The 17,035-nt window shown below is 59.1% G+C and overlaps 2 protein-coding genes across 5 annotated transcripts; both read left to right on the top strand.

Annotated features, from left to right (window-relative positions):
* Positions 1-4,634: 4,634 nt before the first annotated feature.
* Positions 4,635-12,350, top strand: POLM (DNA polymerase mu). 4 transcript variants are annotated; one of them, XM_019626613.1, is made up of 12 exons: positions 4,635-4,901; positions 5,448-5,549; positions 6,116-6,299; positions 7,054-7,152; positions 7,289-7,459; positions 8,077-8,148; positions 9,879-9,999; positions 11,182-11,314; positions 11,403-11,505; positions 11,586-11,819; positions 11,911-11,994; positions 12,170-12,350. In XM_019626613.1, exons 1-12 carry the CDS (start codon positions 4,732-4,734, stop codon positions 12,254-12,256), a joined length of 1,560 nt encoding a protein of 519 aa, XP_019482158.1. In that variant the 5' UTR covers positions 4,635-4,731; the 3' UTR covers positions 12,257-12,350. The 4 variants fall into 4 exon arrangements, with proteins under 4 accessions (XP_019482158.1, XP_019482159.1, XP_019482160.1 ...); XM_019626614.1 differs by lacking the exon at positions 5,448-5,549; XM_019626615.1 differs by lacking the exons at positions 7,054-7,152; positions 7,289-7,459.
* A 1,621-nt stretch (positions 12,351-13,971) lies between these two features.
* Positions 13,972-16,425, top strand: PGAM2 (phosphoglycerate mutase 2). Its single transcript, XM_019626586.1, has 3 exons — positions 13,972-14,452; positions 14,545-14,725; positions 16,221-16,425. Exons 1-3 carry the CDS (start codon positions 14,039-14,041, stop codon positions 16,385-16,387), a joined length of 762 nt encoding a protein of 253 aa, XP_019482131.1. The 5' UTR covers positions 13,972-14,038; the 3' UTR covers positions 16,388-16,425.
* The last annotated feature ends 610 nt before the right edge of the window (positions 16,426-17,035 follow it).

Raw genomic sequence — 17,035 nt, 5'->3', positions numbered from 1 at the left:
GGGGGGGAGCCGCGAGAGCTACGATGAACAGAGCGCCCCCTCCTGGCCTGCCGACTTCACTTTAGGCGCCACTTGCCAAAAAGAGTCTGTGTTCCTGGGCGGGCGGGGCCTCCAGCGCGTGTCCCCACGTGTCCGTGTGTGCGCCGCGCTGGACACGCCGGACCTGCCAAATTGCTGCTGGGTCTGCAATCCTGCCAGTTGTGGATTATCAGAAACGGGTGGGGCCTAGGAGATGTCCGAGTCGCCAGTGCCACCTGCCAGCCTCCCACCCCTGCGGTCCAGCAGCGGGAACCCCAGGCTGGGCACCCCCACGTGGCTGAGGCTGCGGCCCACTGAACACGCTTCTTACGCAAGTGCTGTGTGCTCGTTGCAGAATAATTACATGGGCAAAATAATAAAACTGTCACGATCCATTTTGTTGTATTTCAAACTAGCCCACTTTCCAGAGATAACAAGTTTGTTAGGTTACCGTCCAGGCGACTGGAAGCACGTAGACCAGGTCGGTGCCCAAGCCAGGCTCCGGGGGTCACACCTGGGAGGTAACAGAAAACACACACATTGGTCTCTGCCCCCTGTGCCTGGCACAGAACTCCTGAAACTCTTGGAATTTCCTGGGTGAGAGGAGTTTTGTTCTAACGAAGCAACTCTGGGTGGCTCCTGGATGGGGGCTGGCCATCGGAAAGACCCAGCCATGGTTAGATGCTTAGAGCTTGCAGCCCTGCCGCCATCCTCTGGGGAGAGGCGGCTGAGTGATGATCATGCTCCCATGAGGAAGCCTCAGTGCCAGTCCCCACAGTGCAGGCTTCAAAAAGCCTGCGGTTGGTGAACACGTCCTTCTGATGGTGGCACACGCACCTTCATGGGGACAGAAGTTCCTGGGCTCAGGACCATTCCAGACCTCGCCCTGTGCATCTCTTCATCTAGCTGTTTGTTCATATCCTTTGTAACAAACTGGTCATCTAGGAGGTAAACTGTTTGCCTGACTCCTGTGAGCCATTCTAACAAATTACGAAGTTCGAGGAGGGGGTTGTGGGAACCCCAATTTATGGGTCAGTCAGAAGCACAGGGGTGACCTGGACTCAAGGTTGGCATGAAGTGTGTGTGTGTGAGGGACTGAGCCCTTAACCTGTGGGTCTGTTCTAACTCCAGTCAGTGTCAGAATGGAATTGCACTGGAGGATAGCAGCTGGTGTCACAGAATTGCTGGGTGTGGAAAACCCACACATCAGTGTCAGAAGTGTTACGTGAGCGTAAAGGAGAACACAGCAGTGTTTTTCCAGGACAACATCCCAACACTGCTCTTCAATTGCTGAGCAAACTCAGGCAAGTTACTTAACCTCTCTGTGTCTCTCTTTCCTGCCCAGCAAGACGGGAACATGGATGTCATCCACTGACAGCAATGTCCTGGGTGTCAGTGTGCAGACACCTGTCAAGTGCCTAGAGCAGTGCCTGGCAGAGAGTACTGATCTCATTATGTGTATGCACGTGCTTAAAACATTTCACTCTTACAATTTCAAACATATGCAGACATACAGATGACACACTGAACCGTTGCCCATCACCAGCATCTTAGTTATCAATTGACGGATCTTTGCAGATCAGTGAAGGTTGGCCATCTGGCCCGGGGAACGTAGTCTGTCACAGAGTCCAGAGCTGAGACCAGGTCACTGCTGTGGACTCAAGAGTCGTGGGGTGAATGATGCCCCCCAAAATTCATGTCCACCTGGAACCTTAGAATGTGATCTTATTTGGAATAAAGGTCTTTGCAGATGTAATTAAGAATTTCAAGATGAGGTCGTCCTGAATTAGGGTGGGCCCAACATGCAATGTCTGGTGCCTTCCTAAGAAAAGGAGGTTCAGAGGAAAGGTGGACATTGGAAATGGGGCAGAGACTGGAGGCCTGTGGCCACAAGTGCAGGACACCAGGAGCCACAGAGGCTAGAACCTTAACCCCCAAAGTGACTGTATTTGGAGACGGGGCTTTTAGGAGATAAAAGGTTATATGGGGTCATAAGGGTTGGATGCTAATTCAACAGGACTGGTGGCTTTATAAGAGGAAGAGATCTCTCTCATGTGTCTGTCTCTTCGCATGCATGAAGAGGTCATGTGAGAACAGTGAGATGGTGCCAGCCTCAGACCAAGAGTTGGCCTCAGAATGAACCCTACCTTGCCGGCACCTTGATCCCGGACTTCTGGCCTCCAAACAGTAAGAAATAAAGTTTCTGTTGCTGAAGCTGCTCAGTCTGTGGATCTTGTTATGTCAGCCTGAGCTGACTGATACACCAGGTAACCCAAAGCCATCATGTGGCGGATAGATCAGGAAGGCCCGAGACCAGCACTGAGGCCAGCAGCCCTCAGGAGCTCAGGCCAACAGCGTCAGCAGTCTGACCGCGTGCTCGCTGAGCACCGCTGGCACGCAGCCCACAGGAGCTGGAACTGACAGCGGGGTGGCCCAAAAGCCAGCACACAGTCCTGGCCCCACAGGCCAAAGACAGGCCCGCGGCACTGAAGTGACCTTCACAGAAGATGCTCACGAGGACTGGAACATGACCCCCAGGGACCTCTCCGACCCGGAAGCGGGAACAGGAAATAGCTTGCTAGATGAGATGCATCTTGGAAAAATGCAAGCTCATACATCTAGATAAAACGAATCCAGAACACATATGAGAATGGAGCAGGGAGAGAGACTCCACCGTCAGGGCAGCTGAAAGGGCCCAGCCTAGAGGTCATCCTTGTGGCCGCTCTGATTTTTTTGGGGGGGTGGTCTCAGTGTGGGGAGCAGGAAGCTGGGGACTCAGGCATCTGGGAACCCTAAGCCAGGTGTACTGGAAATAGAGGGCTGAGTTCTCCACTTCCCAGCTGGAGGGACAGTGACCTGGTGGTCCAGGGAGGGGAGGAGAGGAACACGCCACCCATTAACATGGCCTTGCCTGCTGGTACCCAGGCTTCCACTCGGTGGGCACTGAGGGTCACCCTCCCCATCACAAAACCTCCCTGCACCTGCGTTCCTGTGTCCCTCATTTTGGCAAGCTGCCCAGTGTTTTAGGTAGTCAGGTATGATGGGTCATGAAAAGCTGCCTCTGCCCTGGTCAGAGACAGAGGACATTAAAAGGAAATGATTCCAGGAGATAGAGGTATGCTCCCTGAGGAGAGGTGGATCCCACAGATGGGGAACTAGGCTCCCACCCCTTCCAGATGCCCTGGGAGCACCCCTTTCCCTGCTGGCAGGAGGAGAAATGATGGGGGGGAGGGTGACCACGGGGCCACAAGCTCCATCTCTTGGAGTGTGTGTCCTGGGGCCGCGGAGGGCAGGCTGGGAGTTCGCCTGGGAGGCTGAGAGTCCTGGGCTAAGGCACCTGCCTCCCTTAGCTCTGTCCCCACTGCAAATTGGGAGAAGATGGAGGAGAGGGGTGAGACAGGGGTCACACCTGGCCTATCCTATCTGTTCGTCTGAGCATGGCTACACTGCTATAACAAAGAGATTCCAAAACATAGTGCCTGAAAATGAGAGAAACACACAGGAACAGTCAATATTTTTCAGGTGTCAGCTTTCCCAACCTGACCTGTAGATTCAACACAATCCCAACCTTGGGAACGGAATTGTTTGGTGTGATGTTTTTTTTTGTTTGTCCTTCCTACAAACTGCCAATTCCCTCACACTTTCAACATGTGTGATCAATTTTTTAAACGTTTGACAATGCCAACTGGTAAAGATTTCTCGCGTATATTTGGACTTCTCTAATGACTGGACAGCACAGCAACCTGGTATAAGTTCATGAGTAGCATTTCTTTTGTGAATTGCCTGTTGGTGTTCTTGCCAATTTCTCCATTAGATCATTGCCCTTTCCTTATTTGTCTGTGGACAATTTCATGACACGAATTAGACTTAATTTCAAAATATGTCAGAGACTTACCCTCTGGTTTGCCTTTTAATTTCTAAATACATTTTAAATTTCGATGTAGTCAATGTGTCATTCTTTTCCTTCAGTGTTTCGGGTTTATTGTGATACTTAGACTATAAAACATCCATCAACTTTCCAGTACGTTTTTTTTTTAGATCTGAATGTTTGATTCATCTGGATTTTATTTTGGTGTTAAGGAGTGAGGGAGGGAGCTAACTTCTATTTTTCCAAATGGTCGGCCAGTTGTCTCAACGCCACGCGACTGAAAAATCTTTCCCAGGTTTGATACGGCCGCTCCACCAGCACGCTCAGGCTCGCGCATCTGCCCCACTGCGCCGTCCCGGGACCCCGCGCCGCCAGGTCTACGCGGCCACCGGCTCTGCCTCTGCCGCTGTCCGCAGCCCCTCTGGCCTCGCCGATACCTCACGCCCGCCCTGGCCAAGGGCCGATTCCGCCCCCTCCCTGGGCCGAGGATGCACCCCACTACCCTGACCCTAACCGCCCCCCGACCTGGTCTGTTGACCCGGGTGGTTCCCGGAGTCCAACGCGGCTTTCCAAGAGAGTAATTTAAAAAGAAGGCGTGTCCTATGGTTCATTTGCATAGAGGCGGGGCCCCTGGCGCCAAGAGGCCGGGACACCCAATCCGGTGGGAGCCCGGAACCGTAGCTTCTCAGTAGCTCAATTTGCATGGGGCGGGGCCTGCCTCCGGGGTGGAGCCCCGCACCACTTCCCCTTCCACTCGGCTTCCGTCCGCTTAATTTCCGGCTTCCTTCCGGCTCCTGCTCGCCTTCCCGCTACCTTCGCCCAGCGCGCCCCAGGCCTGGGCCCCGATGCTCCCGAAACGGCGGCGGGCGCGGGTCTCCTCCGGCTCCATGCCCTCCGCAGCACGCTTCCCGGGTGTCGCCATCTACCTGGCGGAGCCGCGCATGGGCCGCAGCCGCCGGGCGTTTCTCACACGCCTGGCGCTGTCCAAGGGCTTCCGCGTGCTGGACGCCTACAGGTGCGCCGCTCGCGGCCAGGCGGGGCCGCCTACCTGAGTGCGGGGGCCTCCTACCTGTGGGCGGGGCCTCCTACCTGAGGGCGGGGCCGCCTACCTGTGGGCGGGGCCTCCTACCTGTGGGCGGGGCCTCCTTCCCAGGCATCCTACTTGAGGGAGCGAGGCGGGGGCGGCGCCCACCGTCTGGCCTCACCGCGCTGTCGCGCCCCGTGGACGGGAGGACATCGCTGCGTGGTGTGACAGCCTAAGCACAGAAGCCCGTGCTCGGGACTTGGCAGCGGCCCGGCCGCTTTCACATGCCATGTTTCTAAACAGCTGAGGGGGCTGAGAGAACTCGCTCGTGGCTGGCCCCGGGGGAGGATTCCGAGTTAGCACTCGGACGTCATGGCCACGTAGCCCTTGTCGGTTTCCTTTTCTGTAAAAGGGTGCTGCTAGCAGTTAGGGTCACGATCTGTAGGTCAAGGGACAGTGTGTGCCAGGGCTTCTATAGCAGCCGTGTGGGTGTAGGCCGGGGAACGGTGTGACTGGCTAACAGCCCTTCTGCCGTAGTTCACCCTGCCATCTCCTCTCTCCTGGGACTGAGAAAGTGACTCTCAAGTGGCTCCAGGATGACAAAAAGATACCGCCTGCAGCGGCAACGCTGAGAGTAAGGTAGCTGGTTCCCAGAGGTGTGATGTGGAAAAAGCAAGCCAGCCAGAGGCCAGTCCCCCTGCAGCCCTTCTAACTTAACTGTCCCCAGGGGTGTAGCGTAGCCGCTGGGAGGAGGAGGGTGACAGCAGCTCAGCGTGCTGGGCACCGTCTGAGCCCTTTGGCCTATTAGCTCGTATCACTCTTTACAACAGCCGCACAAGGGACAGTCATCAGCTCTGCTTTACAGAGGAGGTGAGGTGCCCAGGGGTACGCAGCAAGGGTGTGGCAGAGCTGAGGTTCACGCCCAAGCTGTCCGGCTCCAGCGCTTAGATGAAGACCCCCGGTCCTGGCCCCTGAGCAGCTCCCTTCTCTGGGGTGGGAGAACACAGAATCACTGGGCTTGTGATAGTCGCTGAAGCAGAGGGCCGCCAGGAGACAGGGCTGGGAAGTCCTGAGACGGTGCCATCTGGAGCACGAATTGGTGCCCGTCCAGGCAGAGCAATGCCTTGGAGGTATGGAGTGAAGCCGGAAGGATGGCAGGCCTGGGAAAAGGCCAGGGCCTCACCGCTCCCTCTCTGTCCGCCCAGCTCCGAGGTGACACACGTTGTGATGGAGCAGACCTCTGCTGAGGACGCCATCTGCTGGCAGGAGAGCAGGGCGGCGCCCCCTGCCCCAGGTTGTGCCCGCCCAGTGCTGCTGGACATAAGCTGGTTCACAGAGAGCATGGCAGCTGGGCAGCCTGTACCTGTGGAGTGCCGGCACCGCCTGGAGGTGAGCTGGGGGGAGGACTAGTGTGGGGCCACAGAGAAAGCCCTAGTGCAGGCTGTAGCTAAGCTGGGACAGCTGACATGGCAGCAGTGCCTCAGTGTCCAGATGACGTGGGCAGTGAGGGCTCTGCCCACATCAGCAAGCCAGGCCATCCCAGCTTCTGCTGTCACCATTGGTGCAGACTCTTGGGGTCCACTTATTTTTAGCATCTTTTGGCTTTTCTTGTTCACCAAGTTGATGAATGTGACCCCTAAGTGAGATGACATGAGAGCCAACGGGAGGCTGTCCTCAGGCTGCTGTGAGGTTCATGGCCGCTGCCGACTCCGTACCTCCTGGCAGAGCAGAGCTGGGGGATGCAGCTGTGGGCTCGGAGCAGGCTGCCTGTGTTCAAATCCTGGCTCTGCCTGTGAGCCATGAGGCCTCAGTTGTCCCCATCTGAGGTGGGGATGACAGGCACGCCCAGCCCACTTGATGGACAGACATTTGGGAGGTGGGGCACACACAGCATGTGCATCAGCAGGAAACGTGTCCATGAGGGTTCGCAGGTGGTGTCACTACTGCCACTGGCCTGAAGAGCCCTCTGGGGCCTGCTCAGCAGGGCAGCGCCACGTTTGCCCAACGCCTCCGGTAGTTTTCTCCTCTCAGAGTCAGCTCCTTCTGTGTGCAGAGAGCCCTAGGTGACTGCCCAGAAGAGGCAAGGCTTGGGGGGCTGCCAGCTGTGCAGCCTCCCAGCGGCCCGTTCATTGCCCATCCCTAGGTGGCCACGTTTAGACAGGGGTTGCCAAGCCCAGTGTGGATGCCACCGTATGCCTGCCAGCGTCCTACGCCCCTCACACACCACAACACCAGCCTCTCGGTGAGCCATGGGTTCCCGGCCTCCCTGAGAGCACCCCCCACGCTGCCCTGCCTGGCCGTGGGAACAGGTGGGTGGCAGCTGGAGGGCTGGGGTGAGGTTCCCGAACCCTGCTCTCACCGAGGGCCCCTCCCTGCAGGAGGCTCTGGAGACGCTGGCAGAGGCAGCGGGCTTTGAAGGCAGCGAGGGCCGCCTCCTGTCCTTCTCCAGAGCAGCCTCTGTGCTCAAGGCACTTCCCAGCCCAGTCACAGCCCTGAGCCAGCTGCAGGGCCTGCCCCACTTTGGAGAGCATTCCTGCAGGGTCGTCCAGGTAGGTATCCACCACGCTTTGCAAGGCAGAGTTGTGAAGGCCAGTGGAGCGAGGAGGCCTTGGAGCCTGGGGATAGCAGGTGGCAAGGTGGTTTCGAGCCGACGTTGATGCTGGCTCCCAGGAGGTGGCAAGCCACCGCCAGATTGTTCATGTAAATGAGGGCCGCACCACCTGCTTCAGGGTGGCTGAGAGGAGTCAACAAAAGGGGCTTCCAGGGGCCTAGCATGGCTGATGGCTGGCACTGTTGGCAACTGCCCAAACTGCCCAGGATGGTGGCACAGAAGCCCTGAGTACAAGCCCCTCTTACAGTGCAGAATGTTTGAGGAAAGTTGTCCTTTGGTACACATCACTGGGAGACCATACCTGACAAAGGTGCTTTTGAATTCAGTTATGCTTTTAAATGAAGTCGCACTGAATTCTTCACTGGTTTTGAAGGCGGTTTCCATACACTGGGGCTTGTTACTCATCTGACAGAGTAGCCGTGAGGACCTGAAGCTCTGGGTGCCTCCTGGGCAGTGTCCATTTCCAGGTCCCTCAGGGCCCGACACCACAGAACCTGCCGCTGAGTGTGGGGTCTGCCGGGCCAGGCCCCAGCTCAGAGTGTGTGTCTGCTGCAGGAGCTGCTGGAACATGGCGTGTGTGACGAAGTGGAGAGGGTCCGGCTCTCGGAGAGGTACCAGAGCATGAAGGTGCGCACAGGGGGGCCTGCAGGGGCACAGCCCTCCTCCCCAGGGGGACCCCACAGTTCCTGCAGGGTGCAGTGGTGCGGCTGGCCCTGCCCAGGGCTCAGAGAAGGTCTCTGAGGAAGTGGCAGCTGACACCTGATACGCACAGACAGCCACAGAGCCGCAGGGAGAAGCCTGTTTTTCAAGATGGCTCCGTCAGCTCTGTGTGTCCTTACTGGGCTGCTGATGGGACGTTCTCCGGTGTGTTACATGCTCTGCACCTCAAACAGCATGTGGGCAGAAGGTGCCCCGGGCTGGGCCTGAGGACCTCACACCCTTGCCCTGTGTCCAGCTGATGTCACACTGACATCTTGGTGTCGTCCTGCCCGTGTCCACAGCGTGCCTTCCCACTGCTCCACCTCACTTCCCATTGGACAGACATGCAGCTGCCCGGTGCCTTGGTGGTGTGCTGTGGCGCCCGGCTTTTGTGGCTGGCGGCCGGCAGATCTGCGACCTGTGGGGCCATGGGGCTGGCCTGGTAGGGTGGGTCATCGCTGCTGTGGGCGGTTGCCCAGAATGTTGTGAGGATCCACGGGGCTTCAAGGAAGACGAGGAGCCATGTGGAGAGCAGAGGAGCTTGGGCACGCAGAGCACGGGAGTGTGGGGGGTTGCAGAAATGCCGACAGGGCAGAGGCGCCTGCCTCCTCGTGGGCCCCAAAGTCCCAAAGGCATCCGAGCAGGCAGATGAGTACGTTAACAATCAAAAGTTTGTTTGTAAACAATATGATCGGGTTATTCTCAGCATAGTTCCTCTCAGGAGTCTGTTGGTGACAGTGACCCAGCTCATGCTCTTGGTTATGGGGATCAAGGAGAGGATGGCCAGCACAGCCCAGAAAGGGGTACAGCGGGGCTGCAGGAAGTAGGGCTCAGCTGTTCCTCCTCCTTGGCACGCCAGCTGTCCCCCGGGTCAGACATGGCCACAGAAGGTGCTCCTGCCACACGCTGCATCCTCCACCCTGACCTGTTTTAGCTCCAGAAATTCCTGGAGGGGCTCTGAGTAGCCGGCCTAAGGCAGGTGCCTATCCCCGACCAATGGGCTGTAAGACTCAGGTGACTTGCTTGGGCCAGGGTCAGGGTCCAACCATGTGTGGGAGACTGTGAGGGTGGCCAGCCCCCGCAGGAGAGGTGAGCTCCAGCTGTGTCGTCTCCACTGGCCTGGGGTCTGTGCTGACCCCTGACTGGGCAGTGACACCTGCTGTGATTGAGCCTGGAGTGGAGCCCCAGCCAGCCCCAGCCAGCCCCAGCCTTCATCCCCATCAGCTCCTGCTAAAACAACCCTCAAGTTGTTAGGGGGCCACTGTGTTGGCTGTTCAGGAGAACTGCACTGATGAGCCTCAGCTGCCGTTAGGAGGCTGTTGTGATGGAATCACAGGCTGGAGCTGCACAAGTCCTGGGGACAGACCTCTCCTAGAGGAGGAGGCCAAAGTGCTCGGGGCCTTCCCCTGCTGTCCCCTGGAGGGGGCGCTGCATAGGTTTGAATCCTGCCTGTGCACTGCTGTGTGGCTTTGGGCAGGTTGCTTCAACTGGAAAAATACAAGTGGGGCAGCACTGGCCAGGCCACATGATGACTGAGTGAGGCCACCAGCGGCCGTGCTGGCCTGTGACGACCCCTTTGCAGATCAGTGTCGCCACCTGCATCTTGCTGTAGGAGCTCTGCCCGACCCCTGACAGGGCTGTGCTCATCCCCCCAACAGCTCTTCACCGGAATCTTTGGGGTTGGAGTCAGGACTGCTGACCAATGGTACCGGAAAGGGCTGCGGACACTGGACGATGTCCGGGAGCAGGTGCATGGACTGACCCAGCAGCAGAAAGCAGGTGAGCTTCAGAGAGGCCTGCATGGCCCAAAGCATAGGGCCTGAACGCTTCCCACACTCAGAGCAGACGCTGCCTGGAGGGTGGGGAGGGGATCAGCGTGGGGGCCTGTGGGAAGGCAGACAACTCCGGTGGGCTTCCTGGGGCCTCCGCCCGGTGGAGTGAGGACCCACTGCAGTCCTTTCTCAGTGAATAATGATGGTCACAGTAGCTAACATGATATTCAGGACCTCCTGGTTAGACTTGGACTGGACCAGGCCTGGGCCCTTCCTCCCGGTTCTGGGGAGGGCCTGTCGGAACAGCCTGGGCCCTGCCCACCTGACTGCTGACCAATGGCGAGGGGACCTGTGCGGTAGGAGAGGCCCCTGGAGGGGCCTGCTCGTGGGAGTTGGCCCTTTTGAAGTGAAAAAGACATGAACTTGAGAGCTGGTTCGGCCTGGGTTTGAATCCCATTTCTGCCACTTACTAGGTAGGTGGCTGTGGCCCTGAGAGATTCTGCGAGCCTCCGTCCCGCCCTCTGTGAAGTGTGGGACTCTGCGGGTAGCAGGTTTTGAGCAGATAGTCCGTTCTGTCTGTGTGGCCTGAGGGAGACTCACAGCCCAGTACCCACCACCCCTGAGCATCTTCCCAGGGTCTGGAGGTGGGGATGGCACCTGGGGGTCCTAGGAAACCTGCACGGTCGATCAGTGGGGAGCAGACCCGCAACGCCGTGTGACACCCACTGGTTCACTGAGTCACCTCTCCCAGGACATGGTCAAGCCAGAGGTGGCAGCAGTGCTGAGCTGGCTCTGCCACGTACTGCCACTGCTACACTTCAGATCTCCTAAGTGGAGGGTAGGGTCCTGACAGGTGAGCAGATGTCCTTGGGCTGCAGTGAGCTGCTCCCAAGCGCTATGGACGTCCTCTCCCGTGTCTTTTTATCAACTCGTCCCATTTTATGGATGGGACAGCCGAGGCACTGAAAGGAGCCTGTATTTTGGCTGTGTCGGTGTCAGCATCTGGGTGTGACACAAATGTTACACTTGGGGGGTTGCGGGGGCTGTGTAGAGGGCACAGAGGACCTGGTATTTCTTTCAACTGTATTTGGATCTACAGTTATCCCAAAATAAAAGTTCCATGATTAGAAGGGAGGCGAGGACAGTGGGGAGAGCCGGCTGGGAGGTCAGGAGAGCCTGCCGCCCACAGGACTCCGGCACTATGGGGACCTGAGCAGCCCGGTCCAGTGGCCCGAAGTGGAGGCCCTGCAGCTGGTGGTGGAGGCAGCCGTGGGCCAGGCCCTCCCCGGAGCCACCGTTACGCTGGCTGGCGGCTTCCGGAGGTAAGGGCCTGAGGTGGGCCTTCCCCCACTGACGGTCTCCTGCGCTCAGGCTGTGCGCTGGATGGCAGAGTCACTCTTGCCCCCTCAGGGGGAGGTCACAGGGCCACGATGTGGACTTCCTCATCACCCACCCCCAGGAAGGCCAGGAGGCGGGGCTGCTGCCCAGAGTGGTGCTCCACCTGAAGAAGCAGGTGAGCGCTGGGACCTGCTGGGACCTGGGCCTGCCCTCCCGGCAGCAGGGGCGGTGCCATTCACGCCTGCTGTCCCCCAGGGCCTCGTCCTGTACCAGCAGTACCGCCATCGTTGCAGAGACCCCGCTCCCCAGACGTGGCAGAGCCACACTCCAGACACCTTTGAAAGCAGCTTCTGCATTTTCCGCCTGCCGAGGCCCCCAGGAGCTGCCGTGGGGGGGCCCTGGCCCGCCTGGAAGGCTGTGCGTGTGGACCTGGTGGTCGTCCCCATTGGTCAGTTCCCCTTTGCCCTGCTTGGCTGGACTGGCTCCAAGGTAGGGAGTGTGCTGTGTGGGCAGGGCCTGGCATCAGGGGCGGGCCTGGCTGGACTGGGCCCTACTGACTTTGTCACCCCTCCACCCTCAGCATTTTGAGCGGGAGCTTCGCCGCTTCAGCCGGACCGAGAAGGGGCTGTGGCTGAATAGCCGGGGGCTGTATGACCCGGAGCAGGTGTGTTGCTGGGCAGGGGTGTTGCTGGCGGCCTGGCCCCTGGCCCACAGCCTGGAACCCACAGGCAGAGCCTTGAGGCTGTGCTCTGCCCTGTCCCCTGCTTTTGTCAGGGAAGCCACTGCGGGGGGGCCGGGGGGGGGGAAGTCAGGCACCAAGGCCCCCTCTCTCCTCGCAGAAGGCGTTTGTCCACGTGGCTGCAGAGGAAGACATCTTCAGACACCTGGGTCTTGCATACCTCCCCCCAGAGCAGAGAAATGCCTGATCCTGTGTGCCGCTCCTTGGAAACCCCGGGGACCGCTCAGCCAGCCAGACCCCATGGACGCCCTTGGCCACAGAAAGTCTCCAGGCAGAAGTTACACTGCTGTCCAAGTCCTCATCCTCCCAAGTGGACCCCCATGCCCTGTGCAGCATGCCCCATCCGCACCCATCCTACCCAAGCCCGGGGTAGGGAGCTGGGAAGAAGAGAACTTTCAACGCTGACCCACTGCCTGTATTTGCTTCACGCCCCCAGCCAGGCTTCCTTTTAGGGTCAGTTGGAAGCAGCCTTTTAAAAGTAGGTCACGTGGTGTCACTCCTTGCTCAGAGCCCTCAAGCGGTGGCCCACCTTGCTCAGTAAATCGGAAGTCCTCACTGCGGCCCCCAGGGCCCCAGCACTTCTGCCCACCCCACCAGCCTCAGGTCCTGTGCTCCCTCTCTCCCAGTGGGGCCCCCGCCCCCCGCTCTGTGACTGACCCGGTTCATTCCCACTTGCACTGCCTCAGACACCCACGCGGCCAGGGGGTGTGTCACCCTCCCCCAGGGGCCTGGCCGCACGGTGTCCCGTTCCTCAAATCCCCAGGAGCCTCACCCAACGGTCCATCTGGAATTACTCTTCTGACCCCAAAGTGCCTGTCAAGTAAAGACTTCCCTGACATCTCACATTAAAAAACCTTTTTTTAGGGCCGGCCGAGTGGCGCGATGGTTAAGAACTGGATTGGGACGCCAGAGGGCCCCGGTTCGGATCCCACATATGAGGGCCAATGACACTGCCCTCTACAGCTAAGATGCTGAACAACAGCTCCACCTGGAGCTGGGCTGCCATGAGTCGCCAGTGACGGCGTAGGCTGCAGCCCCTGTGGCAGTGGGCTGCCATGGGCTACTGTATGTAGCCAGCAGCCACAGTGAGCGGCCGTCCAGAAGCTGGCGACTGATCTGCCTCGCCCAGGAAGAGCGCAATGATGGTGCCAACTTGGGCCAGTGAAGCAACGTCCTCCACAACTAGACTGAAGAACAAAACGACATCAACTTGCCTGTTCCCCTTCCACCAATTCCCCAGCACTGTTCCCATCCCCCCAATTCCCCAATAAAAATCTTTAAAAAAAAACCAAAAAAAAAACCTTTTTTAAACTAAAGTGCAATAAAACTGATTCTTGCGGTATACAGTTTTCTGAGTGTTAACATGTGTACACCTGTTCACCTCCACCAAAATCAGGACACCCCCTCATGCTGTGCCATTGTGGTCACATGCTCCCCACCCCTAACCTACTCATCTGGCCCCACAGTTGTGCCTTCTCGAGAATGTCACTCAAGTGGAACCAGACTATACATAACCTTTTGGGACTGGCCTCTCCACTGAAAGGCACGCTTGTCCCCAGTTGTGTTAAGAGTGACGAGGAGAAAGCGGGTGGGATTTTTGTGCCTCTGCCTGAGTGTGTCAGGCACCCAGAGAGCAGGGAGGGGTTGACAGGCCTGGGCGCCCTGACCTCAGGGGGAGCCTTTCCCCAGAGAAGTCCTCTGTCTGCTAGCACCCACCTTAGCCTTGCCCTTCATGCCTGGCCTGAGCTCGGAGCGTGGGGACTGGTGGCTGCTGGGACTATTTTAAGTCCAGCTCCTGGCCTACCCTCCCCCGAAGCTTTGCTCCTGGCCACCTGCCACCGCCTGTTGGGCCTGGAATGCCCATTGGCAGTTGGCCGGATGGGGGCTGGGGACAGACTATTATAAAGCTGGTGGCGCGGGGAGGCAGCTGTCCCTGTCCAGAGCCTGCCACCATCCCAGCGTCGCCGCCATGCCCACTCACCGCCTCGTGATGGTTCGGCACGGTGAGAGTACCTGGAACCAGGAGAACCGCTTCTGCGGCTGGTTTGACGCCGAGCTGAGTGAGAAGGGGGCCGAGGAGGCCAAGAGGGGCGCCCAGGCCATCAGGGACTCGAAGATGGAGTTCGACATCTGCTACACGTCGGTGCTGAAGCGGGCCATCCGCACACTCTGGACCATCCTGGACGGCACGGACCAGATGTGGCTGCCCGTGGTGCGCACCTGGCGTCTGAATGAGCGGCACTATGGGGGCCTGACAGGCCTCAACAAGGCGGAGACCGCTGCCAAGCACGGGGAGGAGCAGGTGAAGATCTGGAGACGCTCCTTCGACATCCCACCGCCCCCCATGGACGAGAAGCACCCCTACTACACCTCCATCAGCAAGGTGGGCTGTAGGGAGGCCTGGGGGTGGGGCCTTGGGAAGGGGCCCGGGTGGGGGCGGGCAGGGAGGGACCGCACAGCCATGTGGTGCCCCAGGAGCGGCGGTACGCAGGCCTGAAGCCCGGGGAGCTGCCCACTTGTGAGAGTCTCAAGGACACCATCGCCCGGGCCCTGCCCTTCTGGAATGAGGAGATTGCCCCGCAGATCAAGGCAGGCAAGAGAGTGCTCATCGCGGCCCACGGCAACAGCTTGCGCGGCATCGTCAAGCACCTGGAAGGTGAGGCACACCCCGCTGGGGCATGGGAGCAGGTGGAGGGGGGGCACAGGCCTGGCACCCAGCCAGCCTCTCAGTTCACTGCCCGCTGCCCGGCTGAGGCTGCTTTGCCCATGTCAGTGTCCAGGATAGTTTTCAAACTGAATGGAACTGGGCAGGTCAGAGAAACCATTTAAAAAACAGCGTTGTGAAGTTTTGGTTTCATTTCTGTGTATGCACTGGGCCACCGTGTAGAGTTTCCTTCTGAAGACGGGGGGTAAAAACATCTGCCCCCCCAGACCCAGGACCCAGACCCTTCCTGCACAGGGCCTAAGGGACCCGGCGCTGACCCAGCTTCCTGAGCACAAGCCCAGGGCTGGGGGTATGAAGGCTCAGGGTGGCGTCCTGCCAAGGACAAGCAGCCAGGAAAAGGCAGGGCTGCCTGGCTTCCAGTCCTGCTTTGTTGTGTGTCCCTGGTCAAGTCACATCACTTGCTGGGCCTCAGCCGCCCTCTCTGGGGCAACTCCTGGATGTGGGGCCGGAGGCAGAGCCCTGCCTCCCGGTGCCCAGCACCCAGCTCCGTCCACTCCAGGTAGAGCTAAGACCAGTCGGAAGGATGCAGGGGGTGGGGTGACTCCCAAAGTGTGACGGATCTTCCATGGGCTCCCTTTGAAAACCTTCAGACATCGGGACAGACTTAGCATCTGAAGGGTCAAGCTGGTTGGGATCACGGAGGGAGGGACGTAAGTGGGGTGGTGGGCAGCTAGCTGGCCGGAGCACACAGGCAGGCCCAGGGCCTAGCCAGCCTGTCTGTCCACCCCAGGACGCCAGGTCCGAGCAGATGCCTTGCACCTGGCACTGAACCCAGCAGATGAGTAGTCTGCCCCTCCCCTGGGGCCTCATGCACCCACAGGCCTCTCCGCCCACTGGGAGGACAGGACGCACCCAGGACACGTGGGCTAGCCTTTCACTGCCCAGAACGTCTCTCCCTGCACTGTGGAGTGGCAGAAATACCAAAGGGCGAGCTGCTATTCCAGACGGGGGCTGCGGGACGCTGGCCGGGTTGGGTTTCTTCCGAAAACGCTGCCCTGTGCACCTGGCAGCCTCCTGTCACCCTGGCCAGGGCGGTCCTTCTTGCTGTCCCTTGTTCACCCATTTCTTAGGATCACCCCCCCTGCTCCTTTGCTCAGTATGCCTAGAATTTAGAACTCTGGAAACCAAATGGCTGATGTCCTAACTGAATGCAAATACCCATCGGTCCAGCCAGAGTTTATGCTGGGCCGAGATCCTGGCGCCACCCCAGGTCACAGCACTGGGGCGGGGAAGGCCCATGGTTTAGCACGGCTATTTCTGTAGGCCACCGGCTCATTCAGTTCTGCCTTGACCTTCTCTGGGCCTTGCTGTCGGGGTGGGAGGGGGCTCTTAAAAGGTCACAGAGCCTGCCAGATGCAAGAGCAAGCGGCTGGCAGCCTGGTGGACAGGCCGGGAGGGGCTAAGGGCCTCTGGTTCCTCCGGACAGGGATGTCAGACCAGGCCATCATGGAGCTGAACCTGCCTACGGGGATCCCCATCGTGTACGAGCTGGATGAGGGACTGAAGCCCACCAAGCCCATGCGGTTCCTGGGTGACGAAGAGACCGTCCGGAAGGCCATGGAGGCTGTGGCCGCCCAGGGCAAGGCCAAGTGAAGGGTGGGCTCGGCCAATAAAGGCACCTCTTCCTCCCACTGCCTGAATCCCATGGCCCCGCACGCCTGGCCCCCAGCACTTGCTCAGCTAACTCACAGCCCAGGACCTTAGGTTCCACAAACGCTGTCCTGGGGGACCCGACCATTAGGTGTGGGGCCCCGGGGTGGCCCCCAAAGCTGATAACCTTGCTCTAGAATCAGGGTGCTTGGGGTCACTTAGGGAGTCCAAGGGAACAGCCCTCCCCACAGTGAACAAGGACGGTGGCCCGGACACTGCTTTGCGGCCGGCTTCCTTTAGATGGTTTGTCTCCTACTGTCCCCACAGCCCCAGGGTAGGCAGGGCGAGAGGGCATCGAGCCCCGTCTCCTGCGTGTCCCCTAGTTTGGAGATAGACAAGCCCACAGATGGCCTCAAAGCTGGGGACACCTGACTCATAAGGCCTCCATAGATGGCGGGGGAGCCCTGTCATTCCACCTCATGGGAGAGAAATCAGGACAGTGAGCTCTGCCCGCAGCTAGGCCTGTCCAAGGGGCACACAGGACGGGCCACCTGCCACCAGGCAGATTCAGGGCACTGGGCTTGGCCATCACCTGGGGCCTCCTCAGTGCAGCCTTCACCCCAGGCTGCTTCCACCTAGCAGTTCCCGGGG

Source organism: Hipposideros armiger, unplaced genomic scaffold (genome assembly GCF_001890085.2).
Source record: "Hipposideros armiger isolate ML-2016 unplaced genomic scaffold, ASM189008v1 scaffold_685, whole genome shotgun sequence".
NCBI classification, from domain to species: domain Eukaryota; kingdom Metazoa; phylum Chordata; class Mammalia; order Chiroptera; family Hipposideridae; genus Hipposideros; species Hipposideros armiger.
Note: the sequence above shows the minus strand (reverse complement) of the source record. Positions and strands in the feature narration are given on the sequence as shown.

Bases quoted from the DNA above. Each gene is read 5' to 3' on its own strand.
- PGAM2 (XM_019626586.1), top strand. From the start codon at position 14,039: ATGCCCACTCACCGCCTCGTGATGGTTCGGCACGGTGAGAGTACCTGG. The intron at 14,453-14,544 runs GTGGGCTGTAGG...GTGGTGCCCCAG, and splicing joins ACTACACCTCCATCAGCAAG to GAGCGGCGGTACGCAGGCCT. The intron at 14,726-16,220 runs GTGAGGCACACC...TCCTCCGGACAG, and splicing joins CATCGTCAAGCACCTGGAAG to GGATGTCAGACCAGGCCATC.
- POLM (XM_019626613.1), top strand. From the start codon at position 4,732: ATGCTCCCGAAACGGCGGCGGGCGCGGGTCTCCTCCGGCTCCATGCCC. The intron at 5,550-6,115 runs GTAGCTGGTTCC...CTGTCCGCCCAG, and splicing joins GCGGCAACGCTGAGAGTAAG to CTCCGAGGTGACACACGTTG. The intron at 11,820-11,910 runs GTAGGGAGTGTG...CTCCACCCTCAG, and splicing joins TTGGCTGGACTGGCTCCAAG to CATTTTGAGCGGGAGCTTCG.